This window comes from Pseudorasbora parva, chromosome 9, assembly GCF_024679245.1.
Source record: "Pseudorasbora parva isolate DD20220531a chromosome 9, ASM2467924v1, whole genome shotgun sequence".
Lineage (NCBI taxonomy): Eukaryota > Metazoa > Chordata > Actinopteri > Cypriniformes > Gobionidae > Pseudorasbora > Pseudorasbora parva.
This window is the reverse complement of record NC_090180.1, coordinates 17,110,237-17,122,913: the sequence shown is the minus strand read 5'-3', so window position 1 is coordinate 17,122,913 and position 12,677 is coordinate 17,110,237. Positions and strand designations below refer to the sequence as shown.

The following is a 12,677-nucleotide window of genomic DNA, read 5'->3' as shown; positions in this document are numbered from 1 at the left end:
AGTATTATACTGTACAGACTATATTTTCTACAGCACAGTACTGTAATATTTTTTACAGTATTTAACTGTTGTTTCAGATTACAGTAGGTCCACTGTAAAATTACAGCATTCTACAGGTCAAGTAGCTGCCTGCAATCTACTGTAAATTAACAGGGATTTTTTTTACAGTGTGTTGGACTCTCTGTAGAGTCAAAGCTCTCATATACGGTTGGACTCTCTGTAGAGTCAAAGCTCTCATATACTGTTGGACTCTCTGTAGAGTCAAAGCTCTCATATACTGTTGGACTCTCTGTAGACTCAAAGCTCTCATATACAGTTGGACTCTCTGTAGACTCAAAGCTCTCATAAACTGTTGGACTCTCTGTAGAGTCAAAGCTCTCATATACTGTTGGACTCTCTGTAGAGTCAAAGCTCTCATATACTGTTGGACTCTCTGTAGAGTCAAAGCTCTCATATACTGTTGGACTCTCTGTAGAGTCAAAGCTCTCATAAACTGTGGGACTCGCTGCAGAGATAATGTTGTTATGTGATGTGGAGTTCACCGCAGTGTCAACATTGCCATCTCCTGGAGAGTCAGTGTTGTCATCTGCTGATGGACTTACTGGCCTGTCGAGGACTGCAGGTTGCAGAAATTCTTGCTCCCGCTGAGCCTCAACAGTGAAGACGACTTCAGAGCTACTGATTGGTGCTTTCTGAAAATCTAGAAATTATAGAAAATATAAATAAAATATTGCAAACCCATATTAGAAGGTTACTTCATTCAGGGGCACTTTTTACTTGATATCTTGTAAAATCAAACTTCTCTAAACAATTCAATTGATATAATTGTTTCTGAGTTCAAATTCTAAAATACTGATAGACGAGTATTGGTCTGATCTGATAATGACACCTAAGAAAAGCTATCCTCACATCATGCTAAGATTATGCTCAGAGTGTGTGTGTGTGGGGGTACTCTCATACAGGATGATTTTTTTTTTTGATAAAGTAAAAATGCAGAATGTTTCCTGTGATGGGTAGGTTTAGGGGCAGGGGCAGTATAAGGGGATAGAAAATATGGTTTGTACAGTATAAAAATCATTACGCCTATGAAAGTCCCCACAAAGTTTGTGTGTGTGTGTGTGTGTGTGTGTGTGTGTGGTCCAGGTAAACCCTACATTATGGGTACAAAATATCACCACAAAGATGGAATTATCAGAAAGCCTTGTCATTGTGGGAGCATTTTGGTCCAAATTATGAAAACATCTTATAAATCATAGTAAGTGTTTTGTTGTTGTTGTGTTTTTTTTTTTGACAATCTAAAAACTAATAAACACTTTTGTGATGTATACAGTTTGTACAGTGTAAGAACCATTATATTTATGGAAAGTCCCCAAAACATGAAAACACAACATGTGTGTGTGACAACTGTACGTATGGTGAAATGAAGTCCCTAATTGAAGAATCATACATTATCCAAAACTTGTGTCATCTAGATTTAAATAATAATGAGTTTTTTTTTTTTTTTTTTGATAAAGTAAAAATGCAGAATGTTTCCTGTGATGGGTAGGTTTAGGGGCAGGGGCAGTGTAAGGGGATAGAAAATATGGTTTGTACAGTATAAAAATCATTACGCCTATGAAAGTCCCCACAAAGTTTGTGTGTGTGTGTGTGTGTGTGTGTGTGTGTGTGTGTGTGGTCCAGGTAAACCCTACATTATGGGTACAAAATATCACCAGAAAGATTGAAATATCAGAAAGCCTTGTCATTGTGGGAGCATTTTGGTCCAAATTAAGAAAACATCTTATAAATCATAGTAAGTGTTTTGTTGTTGTTGTGTTTTTTTTTTGACAATCTAAAAACTAATAAACATTTTTTGTGATGTATACAGTTTGTACAGTGTAAGAACCATTATATTTATGGAAAGTCCCCAAAACATGAAAACACAACATGTGTGTGTGGCAACTGTACATATGGTGAAATGAAGTCCCTAATTGAAGAATCATACATTATCCAAAACTTGTGTCATCTAGATTTAAATAGTTAAGTGACTTTTTTTTATTTTTTTATTTTAGAAAACGAGTCAAATAAATGTATAGGCCAAATGTATATCATCACGGTGGTGATGCGATTTTACCATCAATACGGCTCCAGTTAGTTATCGCCAAAGTACTCTGGTACAACTTCTCAGCTTTTGCGATGTTGTACGTTTTTCTTCTAGAGTGCCACCTCCAAGACTTCTTCTTTCTCCTCGTCTCCTCTCTCCCTGCCTCCTCCTTGCTATCATCTCTCTCATCAAGCCGTTGCGGATGGTTTTCCTCCGTGATGAGTTTAAAATTGAGTAGAACACACGGTTCGAGTACTGCTCTCTTCGGACGACAAACGAGTTGACCCATAATAACTGTTCAATCGTTAACACCGTTGTATCGCTGTACTTCGACCTCTGATTTCTTCGAACCTACTACAAAATGAGCAAGTGAGTTTTGTGTTTTTAAACTCAAGAGCTCTGTCACAGAATTCTATTTGTGACGTCACAGTCGCTCGTGCAGAAGGGAAAGCAGCATTTTATTGTGACGTGAGTTATAGATAGTTCCAATGCAATGCTTCTGCAAGCAAAACATTTCACATTTATGTGTATAAAACTAAAAATATGTATTTTACATATTTATATTTATATTCATATTTATATATGTTTTTTTTTCCTTTCTGTAAAGGTCCTTTTTCCGATTAACAATTCAAAACAAAACATTTTCCCGAAGTAAAGAAAAATCCTTATCAATTTTTCATATTTAATTGTTTTACAATGTAATTGCTTCCTCCTTTGTTTAGGCTATGTAATGCTCTCACTTAAAGAAGGCGTTTTCAAAACATGAGCGTGTCTAATGCAGAATGATAACCATTATATTCAGGTCGAGAAGTCTCATTCTCATCCAGGCCACAAAAGGGTAGTAATGAGCCACTGACTGCACACGTTTCCAATTGGAATTTGCAAATACTTGTAAAAGTTGTTTTTGTAATTCATTTTTTCCCCGTAAACATGTTTTTATTTAATGTATAGATTATTTTTTAATTATTATTCACTTCTTTACTAAACTTTACTGCTGTTTCTCATAATAAGTAGTCCTTAGCCGATCAGTAGCCTAGTAGACTGAGGTCCTCAGTACAGTAGGCCTAATGCTGCATTCATGTGCTCTCGGAATTATTGTCAATACGAGTTTCCAAGGTAAAAATTGCACATTAACACCCTCTCATTTCAAAATTTGAATAGGATGAGCTCATAATCACGACCTCAGAAGTGGAAATTATCAAATTTCTGATAGCACGTGAAGGCGGCATAAGATACAGCTTTGACGGTAATAGCCTACTTTATTCATCTATTAAATTATTTTAGTAAAACTAACGCTGGACACAATTCTGTCATTTATTTATAGCGCATTAGAAATAGTGTTTTTTTATGGTCCCAAAATGTATGAAGATAAAAAAATTATCTGAAAATAAATTGCCTCTGAAAATGTTTAATGGTATATAGCGTCCCGCAGCAGTGACGTTTCCTCTGCTCCCACTTCTGGTGGCTGTCCTCTGCTTCTTGCAGTTTTGGGGGGTACTCTGGGTTCGGGCCAAATTCCGAGCCTGGAGCCCTCCCCCGGACAGCACGCCAAATACGCATAATCTTTACTCTATTTAATTTGATGTAAGTGTGAACTAGTGGAAAGGAGGTAAAATTCTTGAAGAACTAAATGTTCAATTTTTTTTATTTAGTATACAGTTAAAACATACTTCACACTGATGAAGTACATGTTGATGATATGCATTCTGGTTATGTGACATGCTAAGGCAAACGCAACAATAACCAGTCATGGCAATGCATATGATCCAGAAGAAGCCTGTCCTCTGGATGGCGCTGTAGACAAGCCTGCATGAAATGACAGCATTCTGTGCAAAACGATAAGAGAATAAGATATTATTACTGTAAACTCAACACATGCTATATTTAACCATTTGTTCTTTGATTAACAAACTAACCTTTTGACACAGCAAATCTGGACCAGACACAGTTCATGAGGTCGTACTGATCTTGGGATGTTGGATAATATCCATTGACCATTGTGAAAAGAAGCACCCCCAGCGAAAACACTGTTGCAGGTTTTGCATGGTACTTGCCTGTGTCAAAATACTCTGGAGAGACGTATGGTTTTGTCCCTGAGGAAAGAGATTTTGAATAATGATAATAAATAAAAGTATTTTGACTATATACAAGATGCGATTTAGTGTTCTAATTCATTTGATTGCAATAATACATACCACGGTGGGACTTATAGGCAGAATCGCTTATGAGGTCCCCACACCCAAAGTCGATTAATTTGACCTCCAGCGTGTTCAGGTTTATTAGAAGGTTTTCCAGCTTGATGTCGCCATGAAAAACACCCCGGTAACAGCAAACACTAGCGGCACGAATAACCTGTCGCATAATGTGCTGTGCTATGTGCTCCTTGAGGGCACCTCTGTTGAGATTCAGGAATCTGTGCATATCTATGCATGGCAAGGGGTGCTCCATGACCATGACGTAAAGGTTTGTGTCGTCCTGCCAGTCCAGCACCTCAATTATATTAGGACAGCTGGGAGCCCTATTGACGATGACTGTCAAAGCGATTTCTAAAGGAAGGGGTTCGGGATAAAAAGGCTAAAAGAAAATATGATGGGTAAATTGTTGGTAAAAGGCAGATTTCATATTGAAAAATCATTTGTTATCTATGATTAAAATAGAAAAAGATATTATAAACTAAAAACAGTGACTAAAAAGTAAAAACGAAGAGTGCAGCCTACTTACAGTGCTGATATATTTTGTGGCTGATGTCTTTCGGACAAATTTCACTGCCACCTGAATAACAAAACAAAGAATTAACGATTAATATGTGCACAAGGGTGATTTCATTGCAGTCATGAATCCTGAACAGACATTTTGTGAAGTAGTGCAGTGAAGAAAAGAAGTAAAGAAATACCTTAAGACCATCCTTGATGCGAACCCCTTCATAAACTGAGCCAAATCCACCTTTGCCCAGCTCCCCACCGAATTTGTACAGATTAGAAATGCAATCTATTAAAAGGAAAGTAAACGTAGTTAACACAACATAAACTGACATTTGATTTATATGTGTTTTGTAATTAACATTTTCTAAATCTTATATTTGTATTCATATATTTATTTTATTTGTCTAATATCAAGAGACTAGAAGGGATTTTTTAAAAATTAATTTGGCACAGTAGAGGACTATTAAAGTGAACTGCAAAAAGGTACATAGTGATTAAAATTAGACTAGGTAAACCCAGCCTGATCTGCCTGCGATTTGATCTGAATTCAGTCTGGAAACCTGTGCATTAATTTCTACTGCTTCTGTTACACTTTTTCGGGAACCAATCACTGATTGGCTTATCCACCTTGCACGCTATTGGCAGGATTAACACGATGACAGATAAGGTGGTTGCCCATTGATCACGCCTCTTGTGGTCTGATTGGTTAAGGACTATCCAATTGCGTACAGAGTTATTCAAATAATGCCAGTTGATCACGCCTCTTGTGCAGTAGATAATAAAGAGCAAACTCCCAGACCAATGTTCAATTTTAAATTGAGCTTGGTCTGGTGATAGCCAGACAAGATTAAAATGATAAAAAGACTAAATAAATGTGAACGCTGTTTTGGTAAATGGCAGTAAACGTACTATTTTTTGGCACTTCTATGGGACGCTCTGCACCGCTAATGTCTCCATCTACTTTGGGACATACTGCAGCATCAATGTTCCCATCTGTTGCAGAACTCCTTGAAGAGTCAATATCGTTTTCTGGTGCTGGACTCACTGCAGACTCAAAGCTCTCATCTGTTGGACTCTCTGTAGAGTCAAAGCTCTCATATACAGTTGGACTCTCTGTAGACTCAAAGCTCTCATCTGTTGGACTCTCTGTAGAGTCAAAGCTCTCATATACTGTTGGACTCTCTGTAGTCTCAAAGCTCTCATATACTGTTGGACTCTCTGTAGTCTCAAAGCTCTCATATACTGTTGGACTCTCTGTAGAGTCAAAGCTCTCATAAACTGTTGGACTCTCTGTAGACTCAAAGCTCTCATCTGTTGGACTCTCTGTAGAGTCAAAGCTCGCATATACAGTTGGACTCTCTGTAGAGTCAAAGCTCTCATATACTGTTGGACTCTCTGTAGAGTCAAAGCTCTCATAAACTGTTGGACTCTCTGTAGACTCAAAGCTCTCATCTGTTGGACTCTCTGTAGAGTCAAAGCTCTCATATACTGTTGGACTCTCTGTAGAGTCAAAGCTCTCATATACTGTTGGACTCTCTGTAGAGTCAAAGCTCTCATATACTGTTGGACTCTCTGTAGACTCAAAGCTCTCATCTGTTGGACTCTCTGTAGTCTCAAAGCTCTCATATACTGTTGGACTCTCTGTAGACTCAAAGCTCTCATATACTGTTGGACTCTCTGTAGAGTCAAAGCTCTCATATACAGTTGGACTCTCTGTAGAGTCAACACAGCAAATTACTGAGGGATAAAAACCTGGTGTTGGGCATCTAGTGATAAAATCTGGTGTTAATTTACAAATATTATATGCTTTATCACTTGTTTAGTGTTAAAGCACAGTGTTTCCTTTGGGTGATAAAGCACAGTGTTTCCTTTGGGTGTTAACAATCAACATCTGCGCATGTGCAGAGCATTTTAAATTTCCCAGCTCATCCTTCGGTCTCTCCATCTTTATGGATTTCCCTGCACACACAACGGTTACAAGGACAAGGTATAGTATTATTATCTTATCAACTTGTGATTTATTAATGAGCTTGTATAATGAGTAACGTAACCGATGTGGATGACTTAACTCTTAGCGTTTTTTTTTTTTTTTACCTCAGTTTAAATTTAGCGCGCTTTTGATCCGCCATTCAGTTTAACATAACTGAATAACCCCCACTAACACACTAAATTCGTTAATGGAGGACGAGATTTACGTAAGTGACTTAATTTCGTTGTATTAATTTTGTAATAATGTAGCAGCATTAACATTATGTGTCATTTTTTAACTCACTGGACTTGGATAGTTATTTCTTCTCATTTGGCATAACGTTAAGTATCTTTAGGGCTTCCAACCTTTATAAGACCGTTTATATCTTTCACCCCGTAACTACGAGTTAATTCTGGTGTTTTGAAATGTCATTCAAATGAGAAAGCAGACGTTAATCGAATGAATTAATTGCTCTTAATTTTTTTTTTCTTGTGTGACGCCGGGGCTCGATCCCTGGCCGAGCACCCACGGATAGCACGGTCCATCATTGTCGGCGCTGCGCATACTGATCGGCCTGCAACATTTTGCGAGTGAAATGCTCTGTGTGTTCTAGCAATCTTCTCGTTGTACTTTGATAACATACGCCGACCATTCTGTACAGCGCTCCAAAATGTCGAAAACATCGTAGGACACGCTTTTCTTCATGAACTGCTTCAGTCATATAGAAACTCAAGATCGAGTACGAGTGTGCAATGTCGTGGAATGTATACGCCAAAACTCATTTTGGCGTGCATATGATACGCTGTTTTTTGCGTGCATATGATACGCAATTTATGGCGTATTATACATACGAACCCCCCACCCCACTACCCTAAACCTACCCAAGAGAGCGTGTCATATATACGCCATAAAGTGCGTATCATATGCACGCCGAAATGAGTTTTGGCGTATACATTCCACGACATTGCACACTCATACTATTTGACATTTTTCGTCTTATTTTGTATTAGTTGAGCAGACATGCATTAGTGCCCTTCCATGCGCGATTTTTTCTGTACAACTTAGTTCTAGCCTTTTCTAGTTGTAGCATTGTAAATCTGTAACAGTAGTGCTTATGTTTTGAATATAACATTTTCTTGCTATGTGTTGGTATAAAGATAACCTGAAGTAAAACACAAAGTGACCTGATAATTTTGAGTCTTTTAGTTTGCTTTCTGCTTTGGAGGATTTTTGTTTCATGGAATATTGTTTATTATTGCAGAAGGAAACCACTTAAGGCCACAATCTATGTATGCCCTTGGCATTATTACTCTACAAACCTAAACGATCCTGAAAGGAAGACAGGCTATGTAAGTATCTCTGCTTGTTGATTGAAGATGTTTGAAACTTTATATCTTAGATTTTTTTAATGTGTTTGTTTTAACCAAATTTGTCTCTTTAACAGGAACGATACTATGTGTTTGGATCATTTTGAGGAGCGCTATCAACGCCAAGATCGTGGGATCGATGAATTGGGAAAGCAAGAACTGACAAAATGTAAAAATGCGTACATTGAATGCAATGTAAGTCTCTTTGGATAAAATCATCTGCCAAATGTAAATGTATTAATTTATAAAGGAATAGTATTTTTTATCAGAATGAATTACAAACCAGACAGTTTTTTAACATTAAGGTTGATTTAATATATACAATGTTGAATTTTTGTATTTTCAATTAAAACATTACTTGAGGAATGTTTCTTTGTTTAATCTTGTTTGAAACGCAGTAGAGATTTATCATGGTAAGATGTTATAGCATTGGAGTATAACAAGAAATTGTTTTATTCAATTGTATGTGTGACTACAATGGCTTTACTGTAGCGATTCCCAGCGAAAGCAAGAACTGACAAAAATGTTTTTTTTTTTTTTATTAAAAATGGTATTGAATGCAGTGTAAGTCGCATTGGATAAAAGTGTCTGCCAAATACATAAATGTAATGGAATTGATATATTACAATTTCAATAAATATTCAAATAAATTTGTAGTCACTTGATTTTTTGGGGGAAAAAATAAAATAATATATATAAATTGTTTTAAATTTCATTCACATTGCCATTTTAGTATTTAAGTATTTACATTAAATAAACATTAAATACACTGGGTGTGTGAGATTAATCACCATAAAGTGTTAAATGTACACTTATGAGTAATACATTTCTCAACACCTTGAGTGACTAAAAAGAAACACTAACACAGTGTTTGTATAACGAACACTTTCGTCAGTGTTGTTTTAACACTAGCAAAGACGGACCTGTATGTTCACCCGGAAAGTGATAATTTTAACACCCGTGGTGATAAATCTCCCAACATGTTTTTTGCTGTGAAAGCTCTCATATACTGTTGGACTCTCTGTAGTCTCAAAGCTCTCATCTGTTGGACTCTCTGTAGAGTCAAAGCTCTCATATACTGTTGGACTCTCTGTAGAGTCAAAGCTCTCATATACTGTTGGACTCTCTGTAGTCTCAAAGCTCTCATATACTGTTGGACTCTCTGTAGTCTCAAAGCTCTCATAAACTGTTGGACTCTCTGTAGAGTCAAAGCTCTCATATACTGTTGGACTCTCTGTAGAGTCAAAGCTCTCATATACTGTTGGACTCTCTGTAGTCTCAAAGCTCTCATAAACTGTTGGACTCTCTGTAGAGTCAAAGCTCTCATATACTGTTGGACTCTCTGTAGTCTCAAAGCTCTCATATACTGTTGGACTCTCTGTAGAGTCAAAGCTCTCATATACTGTTGGACTCTCTGTAGTCTCAAAGCTCTCATAAACTGTTGGACTCTCTGTAGACTCAAAGCTCTCATATACTGTTGGACTCTCTGTAGAGTCAAAGCTCTCATATACTGTTGGACTCTCTGTAGAGTCAAAGCTCTCATATACTGTTGGACTCTCTGTAGACTCAAAGCTCTCATATACAGTTGGACTCTCTGTAGACTCAAAGCTCTCATAAACTGTTGGACTCTCTGTAGAGTCAAAGCTCTCATATACTGTTGGACTCTCTGTAGAGTCAAAGCTCTCATATACTGTTGGACTCTCTGTAGACTCAAAGCTCTCATATACAGTTGGACTCTCTGTAGTCTCAAAGCTCTCATAAACTGTTGGACTCTCTGTAGAGTCAAAGCTCTCATATACTGTTGGACTCTCTGTAGAGTCAAAGCTCTCATATACTGTTGGACTCTCTGTAGAGTCAACGCTCTCATATACTGTTGGACTCTCTGTAGAGTCAAAGCTCTCATAAACTGTGGGACTCGCTGCAGAGATAATGTAGTTATGTGATGTGGAGTTCACCGCAGTGTCAACATTGCCATCTCCTGGAGAGTCAGTGTTGTCATCTGCTGATGGACTTACTGGCCTGTCGAGGACTGCAGGTTGCAGAAATTCTTGCTCCCGCTGAGCCTCAACAGTGAAGACGACTTCAGAGCTACTGATTGGTGCTTTCTGAAAATCTAGAAATTATAGAAAATATAAATAAAATATTGCAAACCCATATTAGAAGGTTACTTCATTCAGGGGCACTTTTTACTTGATATCTTGTAAAATCAAACTTCTCTAAACAATTCAATTGATATAATTGTTTCTGAGTTCAAATTCTAAAATACTGATAGACGAGTATTGGTCTGATCTGATAATGACACCTAAGAAAAGCTATCCTCACATCATGCTAAGATTATGCTCAGAGTGTGTGTGTGTGGGGGTACTCTCATACAGGATGATTTTTTTTTTTGATAAAGTAAAAATGCAGAATGTTTCCTGTGATGGGTAGGTTTAGGGGCAGGGGCAGTGTAAAGGGATAGAAAATATGGTTTGTACAGTATAAAAATCATTACGCCTATGAAAGTCCCCACAAAGTTTGTGTGTGTGTGTGTGTGTGTGTGGTCCAGGTAAACCCTACATTATGGGTACAAAATATCACCTCAAAGATGGAAATATCAGAAAACCTTGTCATTGTGGGAGCATTTTGGTCCAAATTAAGAAAACATCTTATAAATCATGGTAAGTGTTTTGTTGTTGTTGTTGTGCGTTTTTTTGTGTGTGTTTGTTTTTGACAATCTAAAAACTAATAAACTTTTGTGATGTATACAGTTTGTACAGTGTAAGAACCATTATATTTATGGAAAGTCCCCAAAACATGAAAACTGTCACGTACACACAAAGGAAATGGTGCGAGGACTCAAGTGCAGAAAAGGATATATTTATTTATAACAAATAAAACAAACTCAAAACAAAACCCACGAGGGGGAAAAACACACAATAGAATAATAAAATATAAACTTAAACAAACCAACAGAATCACAGGGAGAACGGGAGACGCAGACATTACACAAGGATCCAACACAGACTGACAAACACAAGGAGATTATAAAGGGAACAAACAAGGCAGATAATGAGGGAGAACAGGTGGGGCAAATAAACCAATAATCAGATAACAAGAAGGGCGGGGTTGACAGTAGCACATGCAAGACATGACAAAACCCACATGTGCACACAAGACGCCTGGACGCCTGGGAGGCGCGGTGAGAGCTGGACGCCTGGGAGGCGCGGTGAGAGCTGGACGCCTGGGAGGCGCGGTGAGAGCTGGACGCCTGGGAGGCGCGGTGAGAGCTGGACGCCTGGGAGGCGCGGTGAGAGCTGGACGCCTGGGAGGCGCGGTGAGAGCTGGACGCCTGGGAGGCGCGGTGAGAGCTGGACGCCTGGGAGGCGCGGTGAGAGCTGGACGCCTGGGAGGCGCGGTGAAAGCTGGACGCCTGGGAGGCGCGGTGAGAGCTGGACGCCTGGGAGGCGCGGTGAGAGCTGGACGCCTGGGAGGCGCGGTGAGAGCTGGACGCCTGGGAGGCGCGGTGAGAGCTGGACGCCTGGGAGGCGCGGTGAGAGCTGGACGCCTGGGAGGCGCGGTGAGAGCAGGACGCCTGGGAGGCATCTCCGGCCCAGCGGCGTCCACCGGAATGCGATCCACCAGCACAGGGACCACCGGAACACTATCCACCGGAACAGAGACCACCGGCATCGGGACCACCGGAACACGATCCACCGGAATAGAGACCACCGGAACACGATCTACCGGTACAGGGACCTCCGGAACACGATCCACCGGAATAGGGACCACCAGAACACGATCCACCGGAATAGGGACCACCAGAACACAGTCCACCGGCATAGGGACCACCGGAACACAGTCCACCGGCATAGGGACCACCGGAACACGATCCACCGGTACAGGGACCTCCGAAACACGATCCACCGGAATAGGGACCACCGGAACAGTCCACCGGCATCGGGACCACCGGAATACGATCCGCCAGCATTGGGACCACCGGAACACGATCCGCTGGCACTGGGACCACCGGCACAGGGACCACCGGCACAGGCACGGAGGGAGACTTCCTTCTCCTCCTCCGTTTCAGGACCACTGGAACACGATCTACTGGTATCGGGACCACCGGAACACGATCCACCGGCATCGGGACCACCGGAACACGTTCCACCGGCAGCGGGACCACCGGAACACGTTCCACCGGCAGCGGGACCACCGGAACACGATCCACCAGCAACGGGACCACCGGAACAGGGTGCGCTAGAACTGGGGCCACCAGAACTGGGACCACTGGAGTGGGGGCAGAGGAAGCCTTTCTCCTCCTACGCCTCGGGGCCACTGGAGCAGGGACCACCGATCTTGGGACTGCCAGGGCAGGGGCCATCTCCCTGGCAGCTCTCTCCTGCTGGCAGGCGATAGCTTCCACCATTGCCTCAAATGTGCCTCCGTCATATGCCCTTCTGAGCCACCACTCCATGGGCTCATCTAGGGCATAATTAAAAAGGTCCTTGAGTGCAGAGTCACTGAGCCTCAGCCCCTTGGCAGTCTCCAGGAACTTCTTTGCAAAATTCCTAATC

General features: G+C 40.4%; 1 protein-coding gene and 1 long non-coding RNA gene across 2 annotated transcripts; one reads left to right on the top strand and one right to left on the bottom strand.

Annotated features, from left to right (window-relative positions):
- Positions 1-3,775: 3,775 nt before the first annotated feature.
- LOC137089397 (serine/threonine-protein kinase pim-3-like) lies at positions 3,776-6,551 on the bottom strand. The gene is made up of 7 exons (XM_067452976.1): positions 6,524-6,551; positions 5,695-6,462; positions 4,977-5,071; positions 4,805-4,855; positions 4,279-4,657; positions 4,000-4,176; positions 3,776-3,909 (listed from the first exon to the last, which is right to left on the bottom strand). The coding sequence occupies exons 1-7, from the start codon at positions 6,549-6,551 to the stop codon at positions 3,806-3,808; spliced, it is 1,602 nt and encodes a 533-aa protein (XP_067309077.1). The 3' UTR covers positions 3,776-3,805.
- Positions 6,552-6,597: 46 nt separating this feature from the next.
- On the top strand, positions 6,598-8,833 carry LOC137089548 (uncharacterized). Its single transcript, XR_010907706.1, has 3 exons — positions 6,598-6,772; positions 8,016-8,103; positions 8,199-8,833. It is a non-coding gene; the product is annotated as an uncharacterized lncRNA (long non-coding RNA).
- Positions 8,834-12,677: the final 3,844 nt, after the last annotated feature.

Excerpts from the sequence above, each read along its gene's own strand:
- LOC137089397 (XM_067452976.1), bottom strand. The coding sequence starts at position 6,551 with ATGCCCAACACCAGGTTTTTATCCCTCA. Across the intron at positions 4,658-4,804 it reads CCACAAAATATATCAGCACT|CCTTTTTATCCCGAACCCCT; the intron begins GTAAGTAGGCTG and ends ATTTTCTTTTAG. Across the intron at positions 4,177-4,278 it reads TGCCTATAAGTCCCACCGTG|GGACAAAACCATACGTCTCT; the intron begins GTATGTATTATT and ends CTCTTTCCTCAG.